This window comes from Castor canadensis, chromosome 18 (assembly GCF_047511655.1).
Source record: "Castor canadensis chromosome 18, mCasCan1.hap1v2, whole genome shotgun sequence".
Taxonomy (NCBI): domain Eukaryota; kingdom Metazoa; phylum Chordata; class Mammalia; order Rodentia; family Castoridae; genus Castor; species Castor canadensis.
Window position 1 is genome coordinate 30,031,128 of NC_133403.1, and position 18,355 is coordinate 30,049,482.

At 35.3% G+C, this 18,355-nt stretch overlaps 1 protein-coding gene and 1 pseudogene across 2 annotated transcripts in view; both read right to left on the bottom strand.

The window, feature by feature from the left end:
• LOC109676735 (doublecortin domain-containing protein 1-like) overlaps positions 1-18,355 on the bottom strand; it is a 1,027,711-nt pseudogene that overhangs the window by 75,779 nt on the left and 933,577 nt on the right.
• LOC141418785 (doublecortin domain-containing protein 1-like) overlaps positions 14,918-18,355 on the bottom strand; it is a 52,485-nt gene continuing 49,047 nt past the window's right edge. For both annotated transcript variants that reach the window (XM_074060661.1, XM_074060660.1), the window contains exon 4: positions 14,918-16,147. In XM_074060661.1, the coding sequence (XP_073916762.1) occupies positions 16,090-16,147 (58 nt within the window). In that variant the 3' untranslated portion in view covers positions 14,918-16,089. The remainder of the gene's footprint in view (positions 16,148-18,355) is intronic.

An 18,355-nucleotide genomic window follows, 5' to 3' on the forward strand; every position in this document is an offset into this window, starting at 1 on the left:
ACAAAAGTTCTTACAATGTATCATATTTGAATTCACCCCCTCTGTCATTCTCCTTTATCTCCCCTTCCCCCATTTCATTCCTGGAATAGTTTCAAAAGGTCTCATTTTTCCATTCACATACATGTGCACACAGTATTTGAACTGTATTCACCCTCCCACACCTTTTCCCCATCTCCTCCCCCCTTCTGCTGGTAACAACACCCCAGACAGAACCTGTTCTGCCCTCCTGTTCTCTGATTTGGTAAAAGAAATGACATTTTTGTTTGTTTAAGATAGCTACACAGAGAATTTCCTTGTGACATTTACATGTATCTATGTATTATAACCCCAAATCAACATTCCTTTCCATTCCCCACCTGACCCATTTCATTTCTCCCTTAGCCTCTTATAATCTCCAATAGCTTCCTAATTGTATTTGATTCTTCCTATTACTTCTGACATTCTGTACTCTAATCACAGATGAATTTCCAACATCAGTTTTATCACTGTCTAAGGCAAGTCTTAGATCTATGTTTTGAAGTGTTCCACTAGTCAGCCAGCCAATCAGGCAGACAACATATTCTTGTTGAGTTCATCCTATGTACTAGATTCTGCACAAGAAAAATGAAAACAACACACAGTCCTTCCCCTTAAACTTGTGTCTGACAGAAAAATTTATAGGTAATCAAGCACCATTCAAAATTCCTGGTCTTATCTTACCCTAGTTTAGAGCATTCTTCTACCTAAGCCAATCTGTTCATTATCCCTTGAGTATATAATGTTCATGCTTAACCCTATCCTTCACATATATAGACTTAAGTTCCTCTTATGATCCAGTTTAATGTCTTCCCTTTTTGCACAAGGCCATAGAGACCTAGAAAGTACTCTCCAAGCCTGTAGAAACCTTAGAGACTGTACCACACACACACCCATTCATTCATTCCATAATATTTGAAAACCTATGACATGTTAGGAGTGGTGCTAGGTGCAAGAGGAAGAACATAAATCATGTGGAAATTACCTAGTGTCTTATAAGTACATATCCTATTTCTGTTATATGATTAAACCTTTAAAAAGCAGGAATCAAGTCTTATATTATTATTCTTTTGTTGTAGGTTGTAGATCACTATACATGGTACTTATAGTGGTACTAGATGTCACCTTTTTCTGTGCATTCAAAGTGACCCATTGATATCAATCTGGCTTAACACCTTTTTCATAGATATATTAATTATGTAAAATAAGACTTTGTTGCTGTGTTCATATACCTACCAGTTTTATTCCCTAACTCTCACCAGTATACTCTTAAATATGATTAATCTACCACTTTGATGCTCATTGATGACCACAATGGCCTAGAATTTCCTTATGGAAAGAATAAAACTTATCAAGATGAGCTTCTTGGCAAATGAAAGCCTGGAAGGAATAGAATTAAACTGGAAAGAGCCCAAATTATATTTAAAGTAAAATCTTACATGTTACTCAAGCTCAATTTGGGGTCTTTTCCAGCAAGCCTTTTCCAGCTTCAATATCCCCTTCTCCACTCTTTGTGAAGACATTTACCATTGAACTTACCCCACAACTGTTAGCTTATTTGGCTAAACACACAAGGTATACTTGCTGCATGGAGGGTGTGCAGTAAGTACGGAATAAATTAAGGCATAAATACAACCTTTTATTCCAATAACATGTATCCCAATAAAAGGAATATAGTCATAATTCTATTACATGAGAACATCTAAAAACTCCTTACTTCATTAAAATATATAATATAAAACAAAAAAGGTTACATTTCTGAGGTTTCAAATAAGTTTTCTGAAAGAACTCTAGGTGGATCTCGGAAAACCACAGAATAAAGTAAAATATGAAAACATCATTTATAACATAAATTGTGTGCAGTTTTTAAAAACATTCCTATGCAATATCTCTGTTGATATTGATAAACATGGAAAAATGTTAGACATTTTAAAAATGTTTGCAAAGCTAAAGACTTTTAAACCAACCTATAAAAGCATTCTAATAAAACACTACTAATGATGACAAATGTATTAACATAGCTTACTAGTCAAGAGCCTGGGCTCTGAAGCCAGATCCCCTGAATTTGAATCTTAATTTTTCATCTTACTAGCTCTAAAACTTTGGAAAAATCAGTCAACCTTATTTATTTTAGTTCTCTCTTTCTTTTTTTTTTTTTTTGGCAGGTTTGCGGCTTGAACTCAGGGCCTACACTCTGAGCCACTTCACCAGCCCTTTTTTTTGTGTGATGGTTTTTTTGAGATAGTGTTTCTTGGACTATTTGCCCTGTCTGGCCTTGAACCATGATCCTCCTGATCTCTGCTTCCTGAGTAGCTAGGATTACAGGAGTAAGCCACCAGCACCTGGCTTATTTTAATTTTCTTATCTAAGAAATGGAAACAACAATGGCAATCCCTTTATTTGTTGTATGGATGAAAGGAGTTTTTACAGATAAAATGCCTATGGGTAAATCAGAAACTGTAAGTACTAGTAAATGCTATTATTATCATTCTCTTTTTTTTTTTTTGAGATAGTGTATCATTGTGTAACTCACGCTGGCCTGGACCTCTCTACAAAGGCCAAGCTGACCCCAAACTTGAGACCCTCCTACCTAAGCTTCTGAAATGCTGGGATCTCAGGTATGCACCAACTACACCCAGCACAATCCTATGGTTTTCATTCAGAATTTAGCAAATAGAAAGCACTATGTCAAGTGCCTTAAAATCTACTACACCGTTTCATCCACACAAGCATGAGAAGTACATAATATCATCATCTCAATTAGAGGCATGAGGAAAAAGATACTTGGAGAGATTAACTAGATCTGTCTCATATAGACATTAAGTGGATCAGAGCTGAGACCTGATCTGAATGACTCCAGAGCCTACTTAACTATTACACTGTACATTTCAAGGGCCTAAAAAGTTCCTCAGGTACCAAAAGACTCCTCTTAATTTAAATGACTGGATTTCCCATGCATCTTACTGTTTCTTCACATTCTACTTAGTCTCACCTTAGTGCATCTAAAAAAAGTAGCTGCTGTTATTAAGCAACTATATTTTGGTCCAAATGACTTATGAAAACGACTGTGACTATTTACAGATCTTTATGCCTCTGATCAGCCCGCACAGCATGATGAAGAACAATAAAGCTTCTCAGCCTCAGTCAGTATTGACTTTTCCATGTTCTTTATTGAGGGCCTGTCCTCCGCACTGTAAAATGTTTAGCAGCTTTCCTTGACTCTTCTCACTACATGACTAATAACACTTTTCCAGTTGGGGCAACCAAAAGGGCCTCCAAACATTGCCAAATGTCCCAAGTCAAAATTACCCCTACTTGAGGACTGCAGTAGCAGAGATGGAAATAATCCCTCTCTGCAGAGGCACAAAGAACCATGTACAGGGTATTGGAGTCAGCCTTAGTGCATACTTACAAAGCATTGACTTCAGAATTGTAGAAATTTAGGGTTGGAAGAAATTTTAAAAATTATTGACTTAACCACCCATTTTATTCACTCAATTATTCATTGAATAAACATGCATTGAATGCTCCCATCCTGCATGCTCCCTGTATGGACACTGCACACAAAAAACCTCAGAGTTCTTCATCTGAGAAAACAAGAAACAAAAAACAATGGAGGTGTAGATATATGGATATAAGGAGGCCTGAAGTAGGAGCACCTACCACAGCTTATAGTAGTCAAAAAGACCTCTCAGAGGAAGGAAGGATTGGAATAATACACAGAGTAGGCAAAAAAATAGGACGCATAATCTAGGAGGAGGAGATACAGTAGCTGAAGGATGAGTCATCCATCAGTATGGTGGGCCATGGTAAGAGAACCGAACATAAGAGTGGTCAGAGATAGAGCAAAGAGGGCAGGAGGTAGCTATATCTAAACCTTGTGCAAAACACTGAGACGTATTACACCTCTTGAAGAAAACCATTATATCTTTTGGAAAGATGGGACTATTGAAAAAAATCTCCTTTACATTAAGACAAATTCCATTTACCTATAAAATTAAAGTCATTGGATTAGGTGAGGAAAAGGAAAACTCTGGAGAAGCATTTTTTCAAAGTGTGGGCCATGGACCACCTACATGGGAACCACCTGAAGAACTAGGAACTGTTCTGTGTATCAATATGATGTGACTCTTCAGAATATCACAGTTCTGGGAACATACACCTGTATGGACACACCTGTAATCCTAGCACTTGGGAGCCCAAGGCAGGAATATCGCCAGTTTGAGGTCATGCTGGGCTTCATAGTGAATTCTAGGCCAGATTGGGCTACATAGCAAGCCTTGTATCAAAAAAAAAAAAAAAGAAAAGAAAAGAAAAAAGAAAGAAAGAAATGTTGCTGGAAAGCTGACGGTAAGGGTAGCATTATTACATTCAGAGGCAAGACAAGCAGAGTCAGTGTGGAGAACCTGAGGGTGCCCGATGTAGATTTGACAAGGCTTTAGCTCTGGTGAGGGAGACAGATAACAGTATCAGAGGCTGGGAGTGGATAGAGTGAGCAGTGACCCAACCATGAGGGGTCTGTAGGAAAGGAGGGATCCAGGCTGAGCATTAAAATAAGAACCTTAGTGTCATCCAAAACCATTTTGGACTTCTAGGAGAACACACTAGCCACCACAAATAAAAACTCCCAACATTTCTTATGAAGCATTAAAGTCATCCCCCAATCCTTCCACTTCTCCTCCATCCCCTGCCCCAACTTGAAATTTGGGCCCCACATGTTCCTCAGCAGGGAGCAGTGGCCTTTCCAAAGATCTCACCATCTCCTCTTTCTTACTTCCTTACTTTCAATAGTAGTTAATAAGCACCTACTCTATACAAGGTACCATGAGGAACACAAAAGGAAGTACTGAGTGAACTGTTAGAGTAGGCAGACAGCCAGACACGAGCAGCAAAGGACAGCCCACATCCCCACATCTGAGATATTCCAAATGTAATAAGCATCCCAGGCTTACAATTTAAAAATACCCTCTTATAGGAACTACAACTGGCAACATGTGTGCATGCCCTGCTCCCTTTAGGAGGAGTTAAAAGAGGAACAAAGAGTTTGCACCAATGGATTTTTCTGCCCCATTATTGGACCAAGGACCAGAACAACAGTTTGTGGCAACTGGTCCTTAAAGAAACTGCTTGCCTCATCAGAAGTATACTGTCATGTTTTTTTTTAAAAGCCTCCTTCTTTTCATAATAAAGGTCTCTTCCTTTTTTGTGCTATCTTTTGCCTGCTTATTCTTTATTCACTATAAGAATGGGGTTCTAATTTTAGACACTGTACCCAAAGAACCAGAGGTCATTACAACACCATCACACCCATGGACCACTGCCAACTGGTAACAGAACCTGTGAGTCCTTTCCTACCTGCTCCCCCACGCCAAAAAAAAAAGGGTGAGGGAAGAAAATAGTCAACAAAAGGCATTTCTGAGAGGATGTGGGAAAGCTTTTTCTATAGGTACCTTGAAGAATCATTTATCTATTTCTGACAATTGTCTTCTCTCTATAGCATGACAATTAGCCTCTCTCTAATGTAATAAATTACTTTTGGGCTAGCTCACTCTGATTTCCTGCTAAATGGAAACATTTGCAAATCTTGGGTCTGGGATTTTTAAATGTACTCCTCCTAGACATCCACTCATTGTGCGCAGCCAAGCAAGTAGTTCTGAGGAAGTCTTTTCCCTTCCTCTCTTCCCTTCCCTCCCTTTTCTTCCCCTCCCCTTCCTTTCCACTGCAACCTTGTTTGGATTTGGATGGTTCACCATAATGTATTTCATTTGGTCTTTCATACATTCACTGAACAATATCATACATCTATAAAATGCTAGGCCCTGCACCAGAAAATAGTGATGAACAGGGCGGCCATGCTTTCTGCCCTAAACAAATTTAGTTTAGGGAGAATGACAAACATTTCACCAGTAATTATAATCTCATGATTACAAATACAATGAATACAAAAGGGTCCATTGAGAATGCATGCAAATGTATCCTTCCAAGGAAGAGCTTCCCCAGAGAATAGGACCAAACAAAATGTCCTCCTCAACAGCAGGAACATTAGATTTCCCCGTTGGACTGTTCTGGAATATCTGTCAACCGTGCTCTCAGCAAAGTCTCTGCCCTATGTACTCAACGGCCAAAGAAGAAACCTTCTTCTCACTTTATCATCTCGTTATTCCTTTAAATTTGCTAGCCACAACTGGTGGCTTCCAAAGTAATCACAACCAGAATTATCTCAGTCTTCTAGGCTCTTCTCTCCGGAAAGCTGAGTCCACTGGCAAATATGGGGTGGTGGCTGAACTCTTGAAACAGTTTTTTGTTTGTTTGTTTTGCTTTGTTTTGTTTTTTTAATCCTGAGCTTTTAAGGCTTAGAATAATCTGGGAAAATACATCCAACCATGGATTACATTTTATTTTGAAGAATACACAACCTATTTTATTTTCATGGTTTTATTTATAACCAAGTCACAAAAAAGATAAAGCATGTTTTAGTCTGCTTCTGTGTTAAAAGGTCTATCTATAATATAATTACATTTCCTCAGTTTACTTTTAAAAAGCCAATGGCTGTCATAGAATTAAATAATATTTTAGGTGCTCCCCACATTATAATTTTCCATTTTGCATGTGCCAGACAAAAGAATCCTGCCTTATTCTACCACTGGAATAAAAGTAGAAAACTTGGCAGCTTCAGATCCACAAGTTTATTAAAAATCTTATTTTAAAAAATTCATTCTTATGTAGTTAGTTGATAAACTTGAAAACAGACATTAATGCTCTGAATATCAAGTAGGTATAGGTAATGACATTAAATATGAAGAAGCACATCATTTCATGGATGCAAGATGAGCTTATAAAATATAAATGCTCTGACAGTAAGAAAACACACTGTTATATTCAATTATATCATCTGCCCAAAATACAATTGCTTCTGTGTTTGGTAAATAGATTAAATCCAGGTCACATTCCTGTGCTCAATCAAGTTTCTAGTCACTCCCTTTTCTCTAATACGTGTGCTCTTTGTTTCTGCATGTTCTTAAGTGTCATAATTTATTGCCGTAAGCATGATGAGTATATTTAACTGATAATGACAGTGGTTGTCATTAGATTTTAACTCAGTAACACTAGTCTGACATATCATCTAAAGTATGTCTTCAATTTAAATTTGATTAAAATTATAAACATCCCATCTATTGTGCCAATCAAAATGTTGTCACCCTTCCCTGAACTTTTCTATGAACTTTCTTTAAATAAGTAATGGCAGCTGAAAGTTAAGGCTAGCCCTGGGTCATGAGCATATTTTAAAATACAGTTCTTGGAACAGAGCACAGTAAGGTCTTTTGTAGCTCCTTTCATAAAACGTCTTGGTTTTTACCTACACCTCAGAAAGTTAGCTTTCAAAACTTCTAACTTAGATCTCCCATCACGTTGTAAGATCTCAGTAGAGAGTTTAATTTGGTTGTACTTAGGTTAAGATCTCAGATCTGGAAAATACCTTTGGTAGTAAAACCAGGTACTTGTGACAACCTGTTTGAAAAGCTAGTTGAAACAAGCTTAGAAAAGGATGGACCAAAAGAAGGAGAGTAGGTAAAGAGCAAGGAGATAGACAGTATATTTGATACCTATCACCTGCCAGATTTTTATAGCTGTCATCTTACTCACTCCTCCTAATAACGCTGTGAGGTGTTATTATGCTGTTTATGGGGGAGAAATCTGAGGCTTAGAGATTTAGTGACTTGCTCAGCTTTGCTTTCCTGGCAGTGATAAAGAAAGAAACAAAATTGTTGTTGTTTTTGTTTTCCTGAGTCAGCCAGCTATTCTGGGAAGGTAAGAGTCGACACAAGGTTCTAACTAATAGCCATGACTATGTTTATAACATGCATTTTCTATTTAGTCAAAGGATTTATAGACATTTGATTTTCAAATAATTTATCTTTATTAGAAAAATAAGAAAATATCTTATTATTTTAAGATATTATTACCTTTATTATACAGATAAGGATCAGACCAGTTTGTCCAAGGTCATATAGCAGGGAGTAGAATCTTGCAAGATCATCTGACTTCTAGTCTAGTGTTCTTTCCACTAAACAATAAAGCATGTTTCACATCTCTCCTAGCAAATGTCTGAAAGCTTCAAAATGAATACTTTAGTAAACAACTCTGAAAGAGTAACTGCAAAATATATAGATGGACTTTCAAGTAAAGTAACAAGGAAGGTAGGCAGACAACTGTCTAAAAGATTGGATTTAAAGGTTACTGCAAATGTCTGTTTCATTTTAAAAAATATTCCCTTTTTTTGTTTCTATGACACTATTTGACACTATTTGTTACTGCTTTATTACTTTTTCATTTCCTTTGTAACACTTACATTGTTAATAAATACCTTATATAGTTCTTTATGCATTTATTTTCTATATTTCCTCCTACCTCATTAGAATCTAAGTTCCATAAGACTTGTCTTTTTCCTTAAAAAGTTTTTTCTGCTGCTTGGGATTGAACTCAGGTTCCGGCACATGTCACAAGCACTCTACCACTGAGATATACTACCAGTAAGACCTCTCTGTCTTACATTCTTAAAGCTTGGAGTGATATATGGCAATAAATATATGTTGAATAGTTAAGTGAATGAATGAATGGTCTCCCATTAGCTCACACTATGCCTTCTGACTCTTTAGACAGAGAGCCATAGGTTGGGGAGGTTGTTTGATTTTTGTTTTGTTTACCATCTCCCATGCATTCTCTTAGCTCTAGGCAGGGAGGTAGTCTTTATCTACCCAGTCATGCAACAAAACCTCTTAAGGAGAAAGGGACAATATTTATAACCCTGTGAGTTAATATCCTAGTGAGGAATAATATTTGTCAGAATTCTTTGCAGCTGTGAGAGAAAGACATTATTCAAAATGCTTACAGTCAACTGTGACTTCATATCTAGAAATTTTTGGATTTCAAAAAAGCTAATATGATGCTAATATCATAATGGGGAATATATCACATATTATTAATGCCCTCAAAAAGGTCCAGGGTAGCAGCCCATAATCTAACTCATTAATTATTTTTCAACAGTGTACTTGATTAGTTGTACTAAATGAGTCTCAACTGACAAATGAGTCATGAAAAACTGGACTTCTACAATCTTGGATTTTGGAATTATAGATAAAAGACTACGGACCTGTAGTACTAACTCAGGGGTTAGGAGGAATACATACAAAATACTTAAAGCATATAACTGCGTACGTGACATACAGAAACCATCCAACCATTCACAATATCAGAATAACAATATTTATATGTACAATATTTAATGAATATTGTACATATTTGTTATGTATAGCTTCTGTGTATGTACACAATTCAACATTCCATGAGTATGTTTAGGAATTTGAATATTTCACAATGATTTTATATTTGACAGTATAAGGAAATGTTGCTAGTGATGTGCACACATATTCTAAGTTGTCCTACTGGTAAGGACACTTTTTGGGGAGAGGGTCTCCTGTAATTGTCTTTGAATCTGCATCTAGTTTTGTAGTAAGAGTACACTACACACATAACACACTTAAAATTTTAGGAATTGGGAAATGTATGAAATATATGCCTATAGTTTTACCCTAACTTATAGAAATAGAAGAATCTTTTCTATTCTTTAGATTCTTTAGATAGACTCTTCTATCTAAAATGCGACTTTTTTTTTTTATTGCTTTTGAGTATATGCAGTTAAGTGGGAGATAAAATGGGCTAACAGTCTCACTTAATACATGTATTATTCAAACAAAACAATACAAGGGAATTTGGAAGGCCAACCCTAACTCCTGTGGCTGCCTGAATTAAGTTGTCGTTGCTCTGTAGGTGGGCATCACATAAGTCTAGCATTAGCTTTAGCAGGAGAAAGCAGCAATTGTTGTAGGCAGAACTATGGCTTTTTGTCTTGAGATTAAGCAGAAGAAATAGCAAGGTGTGATATGATGTGGGTAGTGGGTCACATCTTGAAACTTGTGCTTTTAACACACCATTAAAAATCAACAAACTCACTAGACAGATAATGGAACCAAAATATAATGCACGAATCCAGGTTCATTAAACTAATGAATTTTTTGAAAAACAAAATATGACAGAACATTTCATTATTGACGCAGATATGAGAAAAAGTGTTATGCTGCTATTTAGAATGTGTCTTGTGTGTCATGGAATTGAAATATTTCCAAATCATCAATAATTAAAATGATGAGAATCCATCATTTCACTGACATTTACTTCTACATGAAAAGATGGCCTATTTTAAATGTGCTCACACATATTCTTGTCAATCACAACCTGTCACAGCAAATTATTTCATTTTGTAGATCACATGGCAGCCAGCAGAAAATCTCTAGGTTTAAATTTAGATCTTAGGTATGGTACCAAGAACTCCTTCCATGGATTTTTTTTTCTGTGACTACATTTTCATAATACACTATATATAAGGTATAAATCTTATTCATAATACTCAGTTCCACTTCTGGTTAACCACACTCAGGACTGAAATGAATCACTATAAATGATAACTTTGAAACCCAATAGTACAGTAGGATATATAGAAAGAGTGGAAATATAAACCTAAAATATTTTAAAGACAATCAGAGCTCCATATGGAACTTGAACCTAATGGATAAAGTCTAAGCAGTTTTCCTTCTCATTATCTTTTTAAGATATTTAAGTAATCATGGGGCACAAACCATTCCTTAAACTCTATTTGAGTTGTCTATAGTTCCTAGCAGTTTTATGAAGGTGCTAAATTCTTATAAACCACATGGATCTGATCCAAAACTTTTCCCTGTGCCACTAGCAAGCAGAAGCCTTAGGAAACTCTGAATAAAACTTAAACCATATAGTTATGAATATGAAAACTTTTAAAATGCCTTTTCTAATAATTCAGTAATTACATCCTCATGATTCCAATAGTATCACTAATAAATATCAGAATCTTTAAATGTCAGAATTTATAAGATCTAATAAGACATTTTTACTAACACTTCTTATATAAAATATTTCTGTTGTATAATTTTTTCATACATAATTAATCTTTTGGATTAAGCATTTAACATTAAAATGTAAGAATTATTCTAAGACTGCATTTCAACAGGGAGTACTTCATGTCAGTCTTGACCTTGGCTTGACCTCTAAATGAAAGCTTTGTGTTTCGAGGTCTGTGATGAATAGCTCTCTGGCTTTCTATTAAATGTAGTGCCACTGGTTGTCAACAGTGATGCTCAATGGGGATAGCAAAACAGTTAAAATACCAGAGATGTTCTGTAGGTTTTTTTCTATCCTAGTAAATCTGGAATTACCATAACAGACATTTATGGTAATATACATTGATTTCCTAAACACTGATTTCCTAAAGCATAAGGAAACCAATAAAGTATGGAAATATAATTGCCAAAATATACATAGATTTTTTTGACCTTCCTGTGGCAGAAATAAAATAAGTTTTCTTTTGGAGGAAAAGTTTTCCTTTGATTTGCAGTGTTGAATAGTGTTCTTGGTTTTAAGGATTTATAACTTATTTACCCAATTTTATCCCTATGCCAGGGCTAGACATATAGTAGTTACTCAATAAAAATGTTTATTGTTTTCAATTTTTTATTGAAGTAAATTGAATTTAAATAAAAGATGAAAAAATAATGATAAAGAAAGAAATCAGAATATGAGCCTCTAACCTTCATCTGTTTCTGGTCTGACCTATTGCATGGGCACATAGTAGGCTCTAATAAATTGCTGCATGAATGAAAATCAGTAAATTAAAATAAGGTCATGCTACTGACTCTTTGACTTTGTACATAAAATATTCATACTTATTTAGAAAGATCTATCAGTAACACCAAATCTTGTTTTTCACTGTTTACATTTAGCATGTTCAATCTTCCAACTTCTGATAATGCCTTTGCACCCTAAATGTACCTACTATCTTCAGTTATTCATACACATTTTATTTTTATGTACATTTGTGACCAAGTTAGCAGATTATTGATAATTCTATAAAACACATGCTAGAAAGGTCATCTTCAATCTGACTTAGACGATTTGAAAAAGTCTATAGGAATATGTGAGTGATCTATAAACACATCACGTACATTAAGCTAAATATTTTCACATATATTTGTGTGTATAATGCATGCATATTTACATTTTTATTCTTAATATTCTGAAAGAAATAAAATATCAGCATTTAAGCTTATATATGAGCATAATTTAGATGAGTGGCTTTCCCCCATTTATACTTCTAAGTCTTTTTAATGGACATGTGATATGCTAGTCTGTGTCCAAGCTCACCTACAATTTCTTTTCTCAAAAGACAAGACACATCTGCCACCTGCTCTACTCTGTGTCCCAGCAACAACTGTCGAGCAGCACAAAGATTGATTATCAGTCAAAAACCATTGCACAACACCAGATTTTGGTGGGTTAAGCTTGCTGATCCAGCAAGAGATGGTGTGAAATTTTCAGGAGCGTGTGCCAACATTTTGGTACTAAAAGAACAGCAGTGCATGTCACAGTGAAACACAGCCAAAGATATGCAGACAAAGCAGAGAAGTTTTTTGTTCTGAACTTAGCTTTATAAGAGGATAAAAGAGAAAGCAAAAAGTAGGAGGAAATTAGTTTGTACATTTAAATATTATTCACCAAGCTTAGTTAAGTGGGTGACATTGTTATCTGAGTCATACATGTTCAGGAAATTTTCTTCTTAGCTTAGCTACAAATAATTTTTTATATATCTCTTCTACGATACTGTCATCCATAAGAAAGGCAAGAATTTCTAATTAACCAAAATAACCAAGGATCGCGTGAAGCAATCATACATAAAAATCTGAACATATTTGCCTACTAAGATTCATATTTTTCTACAAGCAAATATATCCATGAATACAAAATAAAGGCAGCTGTCTTTTAAAGTTAAATGAAAAGTTTGAAAATATATGGGTCTATTCCATTACACTGGGAACTGTTAATGAGTATTATAGCAACAAGTTTCTTTACAAGGGCCAAATTATCTTGAACTTTCTATTGAATTCAAGAAATTACTTATTTTCTGATGATCACATATTATCAAAGAGATAGAAATCCTAGTATCATTTTTGTACAGAAACATTAATACAAGAGGGATTTTCATCACCTCATCTGTAATGAACTCCAGAATTATTGTCCTTCTACTTATGCAATTACTGCCTAGACTTGCCTTTGATTCACCAGCTTTATAGGAAAAAATTTTACAGAAAAAAATTACTTCTAATAATGTATAAAAAACATAAAGCAGTACAGCAGTTAGACACACTGAATTTTTATGGCAAGGTTGTTATTCCTTATATTATGCAAATCTGATTATCATATATAGCACTTGAAAATGAACTCTGAATACAACATGCATGGAAGAATATTCTTAGATAGTAGTACTTTTAATTCTCTCTTAAAATCTATTCTTTCCCACTGATAAAACAATTTTTTAATTACAGAAAATCCTCCCATTTCTGACATGTTAAAAACAATGGGCATTGAAAAAGAAGCCTGACCTGAAATATAGAATATACATACATACATATATATGTACATACATACATATATACATATATAATATTTTGAGGTTAAAAAAATCAAAATTAAGCTGAGGCATTTACCTCAGGAAAAATGTTATTAGGCAAATCACATGTATATAAGAATTATATGTTCATTACTGGCCATATTTTCTTAATTACATTAATGCCATCTGAAAAAAGACCAAGAGTATAAATGAGTAGATGATACTTAAAACTTTGAACTATTTTCTGGAGGAATAAGTCTAATGAATTATGTCTGGTGAGTGTCACAGAAACTAAACAGTAAATTCAATAATCTCTGATTTAATTTATTATATTTTCACCATTTAACCTCCTGCAGGCTCCCTAATGTCTATTCAGATCTATATTAAATTAAGCACCAATGCTAATGAAGGGCAATAAACGTGGCTGTCAGTGGATTTTTCTTTCATTAAGCACATTATCCTCTTACTGAGCTGTAAATGCGTAAACATTAGTTTTGTTAAACCATGCAAAAAAGACAGGATGAAAGTCATTTTTTAATTGTATCCCTTAAGCAATTTATCGTATGTGGGGGTAGGGTGTTTTTTCCCTTTAGTTTTTTTTAATATATCTAAAAAGGGCTCTCCTGTTGAAACATAACCTCGGCTTCATGGGGTACATCTTCAGGTTTGAGGGCTTCCTTGCCGTCTGCCAAGAACACTTGTCGTGCGACCATGTTCAGATTCAGCTTGTCTGTGCACTCCTCCAGCAGCTAGAAGAAAATAGAGGTAAGACAAAGTGATTTACAACAAGGAAAGTAACACATTTCTACAAAAACAAAAGGATCTAACCATCAAAATAGAAGCCTAATTGAGTCACTTGTCAAATTCAGTAACTTGATCAATATACTGTAACTATTTTCTAGCAGTTGAATACATGGAAACGAAAGGTAAATCACAGCATTAAGGATATCTAATTATTTCTAATTTAACCTTTAAACAATCTGTCATTTCAATAACTATAAAATATAATGTCATCGTATTTGTTTAATTAATCATTCAGTTTAACTGCTAACTATACCATTTTACATTGGTTTTAAAAAGGAAAAGAATAAAATACCTGCGTGATCTATTGTATACATAAGCAATTTACACATTGATTCTTAAAAAGAAAATTTTAACACAATAAATGCTGTGTTTCATTTTTTATATTATAAAGAGAGTAAGGGAGAAAATAAAGCACTGAAAACTTTGAAATATTAGTTACCAAGGTGATGGTTGGTGCAGTAACTTTGGCAAAGACTGTTCTAGATCCATTTTTGTAAGCTGTTACTTTAATCATTCTTGGTTGAAGTTTGTATCTTTGAGACAATTTTTGCCAGTTCTGGGCAGAATGAAATTTTAGAGAGGAAAATTTTAAGACTCTAAAAAAAAAAAAAGACTCAAAAATTGGTAATGTTAATTAGTAAACACTTTTTAAAAATTTTTAAACAACAATATCATTTAAAAAAATGTATCCAACATTTATTCAAATGTAAGCCCTAAAGATTGTTTCTGTATGTGTAAGTATTGCCCAACAAGACTTTTTTATAGAATGAGATTGCCACTAATATTGAAAAACATTTAGATCAAGAAAAGTTTACCAGTGCTGCTCGTATTTCAGCTAAATCGTTTAATCATGATAAAACACCAAAACATTCATTTTAATTATATACCTGAAAAATTAAATAGATGATACATAGAGAGGAATTAGATAAATAGATAGACAGATAGATAGATAGAGTGAATATCTGCTATATTATAATAAAAAAATAGTAATATGGTGTTACTGTCATGAAATAGAAAATGCTAAGATTTTCTACAAGTTTTCATATTTATGAAAAGCCTTTGATTTTAAAAATTCATATAGGTTATAATTAAAACTTTGATTCTAAATTTAATTGTATTGCCTTCATTTCAAATTGTTTGGACAGTAAGAGGTAAATGCACAAGCAGCTTTATAATAAGTTCAATCCTATTTTAAAATAATGCAAAATATCAAAAGCCCATATTTATTCATTTCTTAAAATAAATATCCTGGGAGCCAAGATATTTCCTAGTCCTAGCCTGATTCTGCTTCAAGTATTCTTTTTCAGGGTTTTTGATTATCCAGGTTGAAGTGCATCTCATGTTTTCCACAGTGTAATTAGCAATATTCTACTCTGATCCTTTCAAAGAAACAAAAACAGAAACAAAACCCAAGAGATGTGTTATATTTAACGTCTGAAATAGTCAACTGAATCACTATAAATTCTCCTCAAGGGAAAGAGCTTCAACAGTCAGTTAAAAGGAACAGAGAACAGCTTTGATTATCTCAGTTGACCCACAGGAACACTGCCACGTCTGTTTCTCTTGGATGCTGATATAAAACAAGAATTGTTTTTACTGTTTGATTTGTCACTATCTGGGTTTGATATTTCCTCATGGCTGTGATCTGCTGCTGTTTGATGTGCAGAGTCATTCTGAAGTCCTGACCCTTCCAATACCACCGCTGAATGCAAAAGTCTGGTGGGGCCAAATGGAGGCTACAAATCCTCGTCAGTAGTTTTAATAACTGCTTTTGCCTGGGATGACATCAACTCCCTGAAGGAAGCAATGTGGGGAAGAATACAGTGACTTGATTGTAATCACTATTAACAACTGCCACATAACAACTCGTTGTGGACTGTGTATTAAACAAAATACTGCACGCTTGGCTGGTATTTTATTTAATGCTTACAATATCTCTGGGAGGTAGGTAGTATTTTTATCCCCATTTTACAGACAAGAAATTGAGGCTCAGAGAGGTTAAATAAATTTACCCAATGTCACGTAATCAGCAAGTGACAGCGTTCTACTAACATAAAACCTTCTAAGTTTCATTACTTCACTTAGTTAAACTAAAGAAAAAAGTTTGTGGGATGCTTGAAACAATATAACAAAAAATTTAAATGAGAATCATTTTATCAAATGTCAACTCTCTCTCTCTATAAGGAAATACTAAAGTAAAAGAAATGTGGGCCATACCGTTAAGAAACTTGCAAACTATCCCCCAATAGAAAACCTGGGTAAAATACGAAAAGAATTTGTTGAAAGCCAGCTTAACCTGAGAAGGAATAAAGCTAGTAAAGGTTGCATCCTGATATGTTCAGCACTGTCCTGGATTTGACACTGAAAGTCACACATCCCAGGAACTCCCTCAGTCTCAGACAAACTGGGGCAGCTGGTCACCATAACTCGTGTTTAAGTTGAAAGAGTGGCATGTAGATGAACAATGGTGTGTGGACAGAGGATTATATGACCTGGGATGATGTGAGAAAGATGGACTGTTTAGATTTTACTTGTAAAATAAAATGAAACAAGTTTTAACATATTTGAGAATATAGAGCTGTACAATAATCAAGCAGAAAGGATGGTCAGTTTCCATATGTTACTGTAACTGGGACTGTTTTTGTGCACACCAAATCTACCTCTTTCCAATTTGCTAGTTCTTCAATTATACATAATGCTAGTTCTTTACACATAATACAACTCCCCTTAACATACACATACACTCAACTCTAAACTAACATGCTTACTGACAAAAACTCAGCAAGGACAGCTCCCTCTCCAAAACTTTCACATCCACAGATATCATTATAATTACATTACTTCTGGTCTGCCTTTTTTATATCTATAAATGAGTAAAATGTTCAATTATTAAGTAGTCATCTGTTACAGGGAAATGTGTGTGTGTGTGTGTGTGTGTGTGTGTGTGTATGTGACAGAGGATCAATGGGAGCTAAAAATCTGGGATCCAAGAAGTTGTATTCTGTTATTGTTACTGTTGTTATCACACGTATCTATTTTAGCTTGCCCCGACTGAGCAGACTAGGGAGAGGAGTGGCCTTCCTCCACTCTGAAGATCCACCCAGGTTCAAGACTATGGCAAACAATGTCTTAAGAGCATGGCTGGACTCTAGCCCAGGAAGGACCTTCCTGAAGACCAAATGTGGCATCTGACTTTCACAACGGTGATGACGGGTGGTGTGCAGCAGCTGTCATGTCAGTGTTTCTGCAACAATGGCAGCACAGCTGCAAATGGCCACTAAGCCCCTCACCCTGGGGAAGGAGTATCAACAGTCAGAGGAAGATTCACAGAGCTATAAAACAGTTCCCAGTTCCCCCAAGATATGGTTACACGGGCAACACTGAGACGCAACAAAAATGGACCATCTGGCTCACTTGTCTGTTGTCAGTGTTGGCCCAAAGGAATATGAATCAAAAGGTAAGACTGCCCTCCTTGTGTCCATCTTAAGGACAGACAAAAAAAACCCCAAACCTGCCAGCATGACAACTTCATCATCATAATACAGGACTTAATTCTCCCTTCAACAACCTTCTCATTTATTTCTAAGAATGCATTACAAATTCCTAAAAGTACCTCCTAAGTTCCTGTTAAAAATTGGTTGGTGAGTCACGACTGTTTGAACTCTCTTCTTCCCTCGCTGCCTCACTATTGCCACCACCGTCACATGAGCAATGGTGTCCATGCCAAAATGTTGCCACTGAGTGCTCCCAGACATTCCAGTGCTTAGAGTGTCACCGTCACTGCACCGGTGGTGAAAGAGACTTGACTCCAATCCTATCCTGCACTAAGTTGCATGAGCCCTGAGATCCTGAAATTGTGGACAGTCCCAGGGAGTCCTCCTTGAATAGGTCCATCAGTTTTTGCCCTTTAACTGCCCAATTAGAGGGGCTGTCATTTAGTCCAAAAGGTCAGACAAGGAATAAATACAGTGTCATAAGCTTCATATTGACAACAGTAACAGT